This window comes from Nansenia antarctica, assembly GCF_963989245.1.
Source record: "Nansenia antarctica genome assembly, chromosome: 3".
NCBI classification, from domain to species: domain Eukaryota; kingdom Metazoa; phylum Chordata; class Actinopteri; order Argentiniformes; family Microstomatidae; genus Nansenia; species Nansenia antarctica.
The window spans coordinates 44,245,497-44,257,696 of NC_137688.1; the positions used below are offsets into that span (position 1 = coordinate 44,245,497).

A 12,200-nucleotide genomic window follows, 5' to 3' on the forward strand; every position below is an offset into this window, starting at 1 on the left:
AAAAATAGCACCGGGCTCTGACAGCACAATGTAGACATTGTTCACTCTGGCGACGGAAGGTGAGAAATAATCCAAACGACACTGAATACTGCTATAAAAACAGTCAAACTAACCCTTTCAGCATTTTTGTTATGACATAAGGGACAATAATATTCATCATCAGCACGTTTTTTGGGCAGGACATGATGTTCTAGGTTCGAGTTCTATAAAGGTCTAACATAACAGCGAAACTATCACCAAGACCAGAACACATTATTTATCACAGTGTCGCACGCTGTGCCAACCACTTTTTACCACTCAAATGACATTCGACAACTGTCTAAGAGTTTCATGCAACTCATCAGCAACAAGCCTATACTGACTCTTATTGTAACAGGTGAAAACTATTACTTCTGCCTTAAAAGTGCAATCAGTAATTCAAACAACAACAAAGCAGGGCTCCCTGTCACTTTCTTGGTAAACAGCTGAGGGATGGGAATTGGGTTATCTAATCACTCTCAATTACATAGACAGAGCTCTGGAAGCAAGCCCTGAAAATGATGATAACCACGTTGTGATGCTATACAGTGTCATTGTTTACAAACAATAAAATTATATTTTGGGTTCAGATCAGATACAGTTGAACTAAGTTCATGAGGCATCTATAAATGTCTATATCATCTGCAATAATCAATGGCTATATATCATTCATGTTAAAGTCCCAATATTACGGATCCAATTAAGATTGCCCATTTAAAGATTTCCTTTGGGTCCCTGTTATCCCTGTGTGAACTGACAGGACACAGATCATTCTGGATACCATAACACCAACGACAGATCAGTTCATGTCATGTGCCAACTCTCCTGGCAGCCATCAAATAGGAGACAAATAGTGCGTGACATGTTCTATTTCTATCTCTCTCCTTCTCTCTCTCTCTCTCTATGTCTGTCTGTCAGTCTCTCTCTCTCTTTATCCACATGTTCCACTACATCTCACTTATTCCCTATCTGCTCTCCGTCTCCTGTGCCTCATTCAGACCTGCAATTATGCTGCTTTCTTTTCTTTTTCTTATCCCTGGTCCTGTAATTAGAAGCCATGTCATTTCCTGGTGTGGGACTGTGGCCAGTGGCCTGCTTGTCTTTAATTAGCTCAACTCTTCAGTGTCCAGGCCCTCTCTACCCTGGCCTGAACCTCTGTCTCCCCAGGTCTCCCTGTGTCCCTGGTCAGGCTGAGAGGACCTCAGGGCTTCAGGGTTGGGGTCGGGGTTGGGCCAGTGCATGGGAAGCAGAAAAGGATGGACAAGGCTTTCCGACATCTTTGGAATAATAAGGTTCGCCAAAAAGTAGCTCTATAAAGTACCTAGCTCTGCAGCTTGCCCCCTGTAAGAGAACCCTTTGAACAATCCGTAGGGGAACCCCTTTGAAGAAGATCCCCCCCAAGGGTTCTACATGGCACCAAAAAAGGGTTCTTCAAAGGGCTCTCCTACAGGGAGACAAGTCGGCGGAATTCAAATATCCTGTCTCTTTATAGCTCCCAGGAAGGACTGCTGCGAGTACCATTTACACAAGTGACCCCCTTCCCTCTACCCTCTACACCCGCCCAACCCAACTCCCACCCCCCACCCCAATTCCCAGTTCGTTCTGCTCTGGTGGTGAGCCACAGCCACCCCCAAATAAACCACCTCCCATCTCCCTCCATCCATCCCCAGTACATTGAGCCCACTGATCATAGATTGAGTCCCCTTCTCCCCCCTTTCTCTCCTTCCTCCCTCTCCCCCTCCATACATTCCCATTACTCTGGCGTTAAATGGCTTCAGTGTTCCCCCTGGCCCTCAGGAGGGTTTTACTGGGGGCGGGGAGGGAGAGGGGGGTGATGGGTGTATATCCAAGTTCCCCAGTTCAGCTGAATGACTCCTTTCTGGGCGTTCACACTCTGTGACCAGCTGCTTTATATTCTCCTTGTGTTAATAGGATGTAGACTGAAGTGGGACCACTGGAGACACTGAGGTTCTCCAGAGGCCTGGCGACTGATACTGTGTGTCTTCGACATGAGCAAAGGAGGAGGTGCCTCTGGAGGAATGCCATGCCGCTCGTGATATCCAGCGACTGCAAATCGATCATCATCGAGCTGCCATGTGTAAAATCTAAGAGCTTCTATGGATTTCCAGACGCTTTTTCTTTATTATAAATCAATCGGCTAATTGAGAGAAGATGGTTGCAATGTGAGAACCCTGTAAGCTCTGAAATTGGGTGTGATCACCGAAATGACTGAAAATGTTCTGAAAAAAGACCTTGAGATGGGCCGAAACGTGTGGAACAATCAATGCACCTTAACACTAGAACAGCGTTCTCTTTTACAATGCTAAGCTGCTATTTACACACAACGACCACTAGTTGGCCGCTTGTAAATTAGCCTGCCCCCTACACAGAAAAACTACAAAATAGCTTTATATTAGCTTATCCTGATGTGATGTTGAAAATGTAAGGATCCTGGGTGGTAGAACTCACATATCTAGGACAAGTAATGAAAGGAGGGTCCTGAAATGTTATCGAGTGCAAAGATATAACACTTTTTTTTACTCACAGGCTGTTCTAGTGTTAAAGTAAAAGCAGCTGTGTACATGACAACTGGTATGAAGGACCACTCACAATACCCCCAATATATTGATTTATCAGGTATCTATGTAGGCTTTATAAAGGGTTAATGAGTGCTTCATGGTGCATTGCTTTGTAAATGTCACAGCTCTGGGGTCTTACCGTGCACGGTGAGGGTCGCAGAAGCCTCCGCTTTGCCCACCATGTTCTCCGCCACGCAGGTGTAAGACCCCACGTCCGCTGAGGTCAGACGACGAATCTTCAGGGTGTGGTCCTCGCGGATCTCGTATCTGGATGGGAGCGGGAGTTCACACAGGCAAAACGGTCAGGCACACACACACACATACACACACACACACACACACACAGACACACTCACTCCAACAGAGATGCATCAGCTGATCATTCAATACAGACAAAGCCGCATGACAGATCAAAGAGAAGGAGGGAGGGAGGGAAAGGAGGGAGGTATTGTGTAAAGGGGGCCAGGTGATGAGTCATCCAGTACCTTCCCTTGGGCAGGTCTGCGTCTTCTTTCCTCCAGCGTACGGTGGGAACTGGGTCACCCCGGGCCTCACACCTGAACTCCACACTCTGATCCACCAGCACCACCTGGCTGCCAGGCCGCTTCACGAAGCTGGGCCGCTCTGCACGCAGAAACACACACTTATCTATCTCACCGGTAACACACACACACACACACACACAACATACAGCACAACACAGTTATCTGCAGTTATATAAGTTGGTTCCTAAATGATGGATTTAGTTATGGTATGTATATTTTATTGTTCATTTGCCATGGTTTAGTGTATGTTCTTCCAGGACTGTGGGACATCTGATGTTTTATACTGGAGCTGCAATCTTGACCAAGCCTACCATGTCATGAAAAACAAGTGAAAAACAAGTTATCAGGCTTGAAAGGGACTTGCTGGTAAAAGTTAAACCAAAAAATAAACTAAAAGCACTGGGTCTGCAGTATGAGAGCATTCATACTTTCTGACCCTGACCATGAGTCATGCTGTGGAGACAAAAGGTAACCTGAGGAGTCTATGTCTTAGTCACCACATCTGAACTGTCCAGCTCTAGTATCCATTAGTATCACCCTGCTATTGTACTCCATCCTCTAGCCTTACAGCAGGGTTTGGAATCAAAATGAAGGTTTGGAAATAAGCCCATGAAATGAAAAGAGAAGAGATAGCCATCTCACTAACCCTAGCCCCCACGGGTCCAGCTGACTCCCTCTCCAGCCCAAATCACTTAGACAATTTCCTAATACCTTTAAACTCTTGCTGCTCCAACATTTGTTTTCTAATACTTCCCAGGGCTCAGACATTGCAGCCCAATAGTTTGACCTTTTCTCTCAGCTACCCTGCTTAACATCCCCTTCAGACTTGAACCCCCCCCCCCCCCCCCCTCCCCTCCCCCCCCTCTCTCTCAAATGGGACTGTTGGGAGTTTTAGCATTGTGATGTTTACTCAAAGAAGCAAAACAATATCTAAGGGCTGACTCCTTTTGAAGCCATCGCGGTATTATTCTTCTGAATTCCTATATGAATAATTATTTATCTGATGTCGAAAGGATATGCGTGCTTTGGCGTTGTTCCTAGCCGAAGATGATAAGAAGCCTATGGGGACAGGAAGTAGGGGGAAATGGCGTGGACGGACATGAGTTCAGCGGTCTGGGATATGCTGTATACTGAAAGAACTGTGGGGGGGTCAGGGGTCACTCGTGGTGAAATGGGGCACAGCTGGCTGGAGGAGGGGGGGGCTCTGATTCATGGTTAACTGTTAGACTGAAGCCATGTCACACTCTTCATGAAGGGGGTCACTGACACCATTTAGTCTCCTAGGAAACTCACACACGGAGTGAAACATCTGGAACTTGTAGACAAACAAGCAGAAACAGAAACAATGTGTGCGCGTGTGTGTGCCTGTGTGTGCGTGCGTGTGTGTGTGTGTGTGTGTGTGTGTGTGTGTGTGTGTGTGTGCATGTGCGTGTGTGTGTGTGTGCGTGCGTGTTCACATGTGTGTGCGTGTGTACCTCCCTGTGAGGGTGGTTACCTACCCAGTACAGTGAGTTCGGCGATCTCGCTCTCCCTTTCTCCCACCATGTTGGTTCCCACACACACATACTTCCCTGCGTCACTCTTCCTGGCATTGGTGATCATCAGCTTCCCTCCGCGGATCTGAGGAGAGAGACCGGAGGAGAGAGGAGGGGAAAGGTGAGACGCAGTGGAGTGTCAGCCAGAGAGAGAGAGAGAGAGAGAGAGAGAGAGACCCGGTGTTGTCACAGAGGAAGAAGAAAACACTCTGATTTCTCCCGAAGGCTTTTTCTTGGAAGGCATGAGTCATTACACAACCAAGAGGCAAGGCCCTCAGTGTGACATCCAAATCAATATGTCATGTCCTGACAAGAAAACAAACCCACAGACACGAATCTTGGTCAGTTATGTTGTGTGCGCCGTACAGTGATAGAAAACAAGGATCTCCTTGCCCCTTTTATTTCTTTTTTCCATCGCCGTTTGTGGTTTGTAGAAATGTTGTCAGTCAGCCTGCTTCCTCCTCAGGGCAAGCCTAGCCAAACATCCCTTCTCCAAACCTACAAAGCCACAGTTCCCAAAGGGTACACCTGAGGCAGTGGAAGCTTTACTCCAGCCGCAAATGCGTTCCAGCTCCACTACTAACAACGCTACATCTCTCTCTCTCTCTCTCTCTCTCTCTCTCTCTCTCTCTCTCTCTCTCTCTCTCTCTTTCTCTCTCTCTCTCTCTCTCTCTCTCCAAGAGGAGAGCGTGTTCCAAATAATTATGAGCAGTGAGTTTTGACTTCGGTATTCTCATTCACACGTGTGTGTGTGTGTGTGTGTATTCATGTGTTTGTGCATGTGTGTGTGCATGTGTGTGTGTGTGTGTGTGTGTTTGTTTGTGCATGTGTGTGTGTGTGTGTGTGTGTGTGTGTGTGTGTGTGTGCGTATTCATGTGTTTGTGCATGTGTGTGTGTGTGTGTGTGTGTGTGTGTGTGTGTGTGTGTCTGTTTTGTCAGTCCAGGTGAGTGTGACGCCTGCTTATTTCCCATGGCTTTGATTACAGACCAGAGGAGGTGCTTTGTTCTCAGGCACTCACAGAGGCAGCCCCGGCCCCAGCGCAGGCCCCCTGGCGTCCCTTTCTCAGCTGACAAGCCCTGCCAGTCAGAACAGGGGGAGACAATAACAGGGTGCACCACTGATCCCCACCCCACCCCCCCCTCCCCCCGCTCCAAGGAGGCTTAAGGGTTTAAATACACACCTCAAGCCCACAAGCCTGGGACGGGACCCCCACCCTGTAACAGATCCCTTCATTAGAGACCCAGTCAGGTGTGAGCGTGTGTGTACGTGTGTACGTGTGTACGTGTGTGTGTGTGTGTACGTGTACGTGTACGTGTACGTGTACGTGTACGTGTACGTCCACATACATGCATGCATTGTGTGGTGTGTGTGTGTTTGTGTGCGTGTGTGGCGGGGAAGGGGTGCGCGTGCGAGCATGCATGCGCGTGTGTGTACTAGCCGCAGACACTATTACTACTAGCTTTACAATGCCTGCACTCAGACACCATTCCAGGTACCTGTATGTATTATTCACTTCCCGGCTTAATGGTCTAGACATCTAACATCTCAATTCATCACTCAATCTAGATTCTCTGTGATCAACCTACACTCCCATCTGCCTGCACAATGAGACGATCTGAGAACAGGTACAGATCTGGGAACAGGTACAGATCTGAGAACAGGTACAGCGGCGTGGGCAGACGGAGGACGACCCCTGCTCTATCACAGATCACGCAGATCTCTAACGTAGAGTGACACCTCCTTCTCATCGCCACCGACCGACCCGACCCACAGCCACACTCCGGAAGTGTGTGTGTGTGTGTCAAGTGAATGACAGTGTGTGTATTCATAGAATAGTAGGAAAGCTCTGTGCTCGCCAAACCTATCTGTGGCGTTTTTTTCATCAAGCCCATCTGTGGAGGAGGGCTGTGAGAAGAAGGGGGCTTAAAAAACACCAGAGAGAATCAATGCCCCTTACAAAACCTTACTGCAGGATCCCCACCCTCTCCTCTCTCTCTCTTCCAGTTGAATCCAAGTAGCTGCGAAGCGGAAGCCAAGGGTTCTCTGGGGACCGCCGCCCGGCCCACTTCAAGACCGGACACATTCTTCAGTTCTGAGGCGTTTCTCGGCGCCCTCGACTCTGTTTAATATTCATGGTGTATTATGGCATAACTTTAGATAGAAGACAAGGGGGGGGGGGGGGGGGGGCAGGGGAGGGAAGGGGACACCAGGCAGTCCCATGTGGTGCCTGAAGGATTTGAAGTGTCTTAACGTTACTGTTTGTTTGAGGAAGGGCTTAACAGATAAAACACTGGGACAGGGGGTAGGGTGGACGGACGGATGGACAGACGGACGGATGGACAGACGGATGGGGGAGGCAAGGGAGAGGTCCTACAGGGCTTTGACATGAGGATCCACTTTCGATCAGTCCACTCCATCAGTTTTCCTACCTCTGTCTGTTTGTGTGTGTGTGTGTGTGTGTGTGCGTGCGGGAGCGTGTGTGTGTGTGTGTGTGTGTGTGTGTGTGTGTGTGTATGTGTGAGTGTGTGTGTGTGTGAATATTTGGAGTGCTAGAGCAGCAGGGCCTCCTCCCCAGAGTGGCCCAGCATGAATGGAAGAAGAGCACCGCAGCAGTCCCATTCTCTCTGCACCTCTCTCTCTCTCTCTCTCTCTCTCTCTCTCTCTCTCTCTCTCTCTCTCTCTCTCTCTCTCTCTCTCTCTCTCTCTCTCTCTCTCTCTCTCTCTCTCTCTCTCTGTGTATATACCCTCTCCACAACACAGAGGCTGCTGAAAGAGCCCACAATCTCACCATTATCCCAGCAGTATTACAGCCAGATAGCTTCATGCCGCTGCCTATTGTCTCGTGCCATTTGGCAACGCTGATAATGCGGAAACCCCCACTCAGCCCCCACGTTGTGTTGGTATTCACGCGGCACTTCATTTCTCCAGCTCGATAATCACCCACAACTCCGGAACAAAAGGCAAAGGGGAAGACAATGCGCTGGCGTTTCGGCCATATTGTGCGACTGACTGCTGCTGACTGATTCTCTCCATAGACCTGCCTAACATGGTTTAGGCTCAAACTGTCAGCTGGATGTTTTGGCTTTTTTGTTCCTATTATACGGGCCTCACCCCCCAGACAGGCCTGTTTTGTACAGGTGTGAAGAATGTAACAAAAACAACAACAAACGTCCATCTGCTCCCAGTGGAATAGCAGCATTTCTAATAAAAGACCTCGCACACCCTGTCGGCTTCACGGGGGGGGGGGTGCGTGTGTGTGTATGTGTGTGCCTTGTGCGCGTTTGAACACCCAGGGCTGTGGAGTGTGGCAAGGTATACAGCTAGTCAATGTCTTAACACACAGCTTTCTAAAATAGATAGGGGAAAGAGGTGTCTCTCTCTCTCTCTCTCTCTCTCTCTCTCTCTCTCTGATGTCTCTATCTCTATGAAGTTTACTGCCTAATTTCTTTTGGATGTCTCCTCTCTCATGTGGCACCCAGCTTAGCCTAGCCCAGCCCAGCACAGCCCAGCACAGCCCAGCACAGCCCAGCACAGCACATCACAGCCCAGGACAGCCCAGCACAGGCCAGCACAGCCCAACCCAACCCAGCCAAGCATAGCATCACAGAGTAAACCCTGCAGGTGGGTGGGGTGGTGGTTGTGGGGAGGGCAGGCTTGCCTGTCATTGTCAAGGACATCACGTCCCAACACGACCAATGTGGCGGGGCGGGGGGGCGGGGAGGCACAGTCCAAACCAAACGCATAGCCACATAGGGCGGTGGTGCTGGAGATCCCTTTGAAGAGCCTCCTCAGCTGTTAGACATGTTATACAGCCCCCGAAGGGGCCGGCATCCACACAACGTGCGCCGTCCATGTTCCGCCCATCAGTCAACCCAGTCAATTACGCGTGGCTGTGCTACGGTTTTTATGTGTCGGGCCCGGTTTTTAAGTGTCCATATGGGACCGGTCGTTGTACGTGTCCACCGTCCTACCAAAGGCGCTCTGGAGCGAGACGAACAGCCCCCGCGCTGCGCTGTTAAACATCTCTCTAACCAAACACGCTCGCGTCATCTACCTCGCAGGGCCAAACTCTGCCGGCGGCTAGGCTGAACCTACAGTACAGGACAGCACAGCACACTATGGATTCATCAACCCACTACTGCACAGGATCACCAAATACAGAATTGAGAGATATAGAGAGAAAAAGGGAAAAAAAGTCCACGTTCAGTTCCAACCGTGAGGGTGAAGTGACATGAACAGATGTTATTGCAGAGAGGTTTTCTAAATAGCACAGCTGGTCAACGTATGTGTCTCTGTGTGGAGGATGTGCCGAGGTGTTATGTCGGGAGCTGTTCAACCTCACCAAGTCAATTTCCTGTGTGTGCAAGTATACTTCATATACATAATTCAGATTGTGATTCTGTCATATTCATATTGTCATATCACAGAGCGGAAACAGTGCAGCTCTCAGTCCTCAAGGCAGTGTTTGTGTGTGTGTGTGTGTGTGTGTGTGTCTGTGTGTGTGTGTGTGTGTGTGTTTGTGTGTGTTAATGGGTTAGAGGTGGGGCGATGTGCACCAGGTGTATGTGAAGAAACCCTGATGACAGGGAAGAGGAGGCTTTGTTCTCCCAAAGAAAGAATGCAGTTCCCAACAAAGTGCAGGAGCGCACACACACACACACACACACACACACACACACACACACACACACACACACACACACAAATGCACATAGAATACTACGAGAATACTGGAAAACTAAAAGCCCACGTTCACACCAATGACACAGAATAGAAAGAAGAGACACGCTGAAGTCTGACGTCATTCCAATAATAGTAGCTTCTCTTGGTAATCCGCCATTTTGGTCTGTTCGCCCACAGAACGTGGGTGGTCCAAATATCCTAGCTTTTGCCAACCTAATAATTAGGCTACATTAGTGGTCTATACTGCACAGAGACTCTAATGTAATACTAGTTGCACTGTTGCAGATGTCTCTATCAGTTGTCCGTGCTGCTCACATCAGCGCTTTATCAAAGTAAGAGAGAATGTTTATCGTCTGATATGGGCTATAGAAAACAAATATAAAAAACTAATACGAAGGCCCAGGCATGATTTTCGATACTTCAAAGTCATTGTAGAACATCAAAGTCATGCTGGAATTAACCATATTTGTCCAGGGATAACACCTACTTGGAATTACATTTGAGTTGTGTTTTTTGGACTACAGTACCACAAGTGGCCACTAGGTGTGGTATTGTTTGTGGCGTGCCCACCAGACAGCCGATTGATCCCCTGGTTCACACACACGCACACACAGACACACACACACACTCTTGCGCACGGGTACCCAGAGACATCAAAACAACACTCATGGGCTGGTATAAAAGCCCTCTCCTTATCAGTAACTGCTGGCTGCATTCAGAGACAGATATGATTTGATTCAATTTAAACCAGATTATGCGCTTGTTTCGTTCAATTACACCGTTCAACTGCCGAGCGCTCATTCCTAATGTTTCCTGAGAGCAGCGAGTGGGCGGAGAGCTGGGGAGATGAGCGCTCATACTGTTTATGAGTTCTAGAGCTGGTGTGTGAGAGTGGAGCAGGCGAGCAGCACAGCGTGGTACATGGATGTGTTTGCCTGGGCTGATTATGAAGCTATATCAGCTACCATACAGTCAACACAAACAGCCCAGGGAGGAAATCAGGGGTCGTGTCCCTGTCTGACTCAGGCCACAAACCTGAGCATTTCCCACACACGGAGGCTAGCGTTTGAACCATTCTCACTGACAGGGAAATCTATCTAAATCTAATTAATTGAATGCAGACGGGGAAATCTATTTGTCTTGAGGGGTGTTGCAATTGGCTGTTAGTCCTTATTGGATCTTAGTGTAATGTTGGTGTTACTTAGCTGCTGAGGCTCTGACCCAGCAACACCCAGGGTGGTGGTAACAGACAGAGCTGCTGAGGGTCTGAGCCAGCAACACCCAGGGTGGTGGTAACAGTGTTACTTAGCTGCTGAGGGTCTGAGCCAGCAACACCCAGGGTGGTGGTAACAGACAGAGAGAGAAAAGTCAGTTCTGAGTCAGAACCTGAAATGAGAAACTACAATCCCCATGACTACATCCTCGTCTCCGTCCAACCATGTTATTCTGACTGCTGACTCTGTTTGTGTGATTGTGTGTGTGTGTGTGTGTGTGTGCGTGCGTGTGTGTGTGTGTGTGTCTGCGTGCATGCGTGTGTGTGTGTGTGGTCGCGTGCGTGTGTGTGTGTGCATTTGTGTGTGTGTGTGGTCGCGTGCGTGGTGTGTGTGCGTGTGTGTGTGTGTGCGTGCATTCTTGTGTGTGTGTGTGTGTGTGTGGTTGCGTGCGTGCGTGTGGTTGCGTGTGTGGGTGTGTGTGCATCTGTGTGTGTGTGTGTGTGTGTGAGTGTGTGTGTGCGTTTGCTGACTCAATCCATCCATCCCTATAGTGAACATCTAGTCAGTGTGTGTGATAAAGATAATGACCTCTCATCACTTCCTAGAAATATAAATAACTAAGAGGAATGTGCCACACCAGACAGTTCCGGCTCCATCAAGGTCAAACCTTGAGTAAGCGGAGGCTTGGAGATTGATGCTGCAGTTCTGGGCGACACACTTAATTAAAACAGACTAATTGGGTGGTTAGGCTCAAACTCTGTAAATCAGATAGAGATGGAAGTTTCCAGTCTGTAAGAGCTTCGGAGACAAACTTCCTCCTCGTTCCCTCCCATACGTATAGAGTCAGTTCTACTGTCCGATATAATTCATCAACAGTAATCAATGTTCTACTGATTCGTTCTAGCTGCGTTTGGACTTTGCAACTACTTCTTGCATAATCAAGGTAGGCTAGAATAAGAGTGTGTCGAAGGTGAAGGTGGGGGCACAACACACAATGACTTTGCCTTAGAAGCTCAATAGTCACATAGTGTATGCACACGCACCGACAACGCATGAACGCACGCACACACACACACACACACACACACACACGCACACGCACACCCACACACGCACGCACACACACACACACACACACACACACACACACACACACACACACACACACACACACACACACACACACACAGCATAGGCACATCACTACTCACAGTGATTCTCTCATCTCGGTCATCGATGTTGGCGCCATCTTTCTTCCAGGATATGCTGGGTTCAGGATGCCCACGGGGAGGCATGCACTCTAGGACAGCAGGCTCGCCCGCCGCCACCATCACATCAGCAGGGTTCTGTCTGAAGTCGTCCCGGAGAACTGCAGGAGGAGAGGGAGAGGAGAAGGAAGGGTTACCATGAGCACAGTGCCGACGACGTCACATGACGAAAGTCCGATTTTCAATAACAAAGTTAACAGTATACACCAATACATTTGGCAGTAAAGTAACACTTGAAAGGGACGTATCAGTCAGGTTCATACAGGTTCATACAGGTTTGTGGTGCTTCGGAATTGACGGTAAAGACCATTGAACGTGATCTTCGGCAACACAGTCGAATGAGGACCTGAGGATGGT

The 12,200-nt window shown here is 48.8% G+C and overlaps 1 protein-coding gene across 1 annotated transcript in view; it reads right to left on the reverse strand.

Moving 5' to 3' along the window:
- robo1 (roundabout, axon guidance receptor, homolog 1) overlaps window positions 1–12,200 on the reverse strand; it is a gene marked incomplete at its 5' end in the record, with an annotated part of 237,583 nt that overhangs the window by 46,449 nt on the left and 178,934 nt on the right. The window contains 4 exons of the mRNA XM_080527703.1: window positions 2,737–2,864; window positions 3,083–3,221; window positions 4,642–4,762; window positions 11,787–11,944. Coding sequence (XP_080383829.1) covers window positions 2,737–2,864; window positions 3,083–3,221; window positions 4,642–4,762; window positions 11,787–11,944 — 546 coding nt within the window. The remainder of the gene's footprint in view (window positions 1–2,736; window positions 2,865–3,082; window positions 3,222–4,641; window positions 4,763–11,786; window positions 11,945–12,200) is intronic.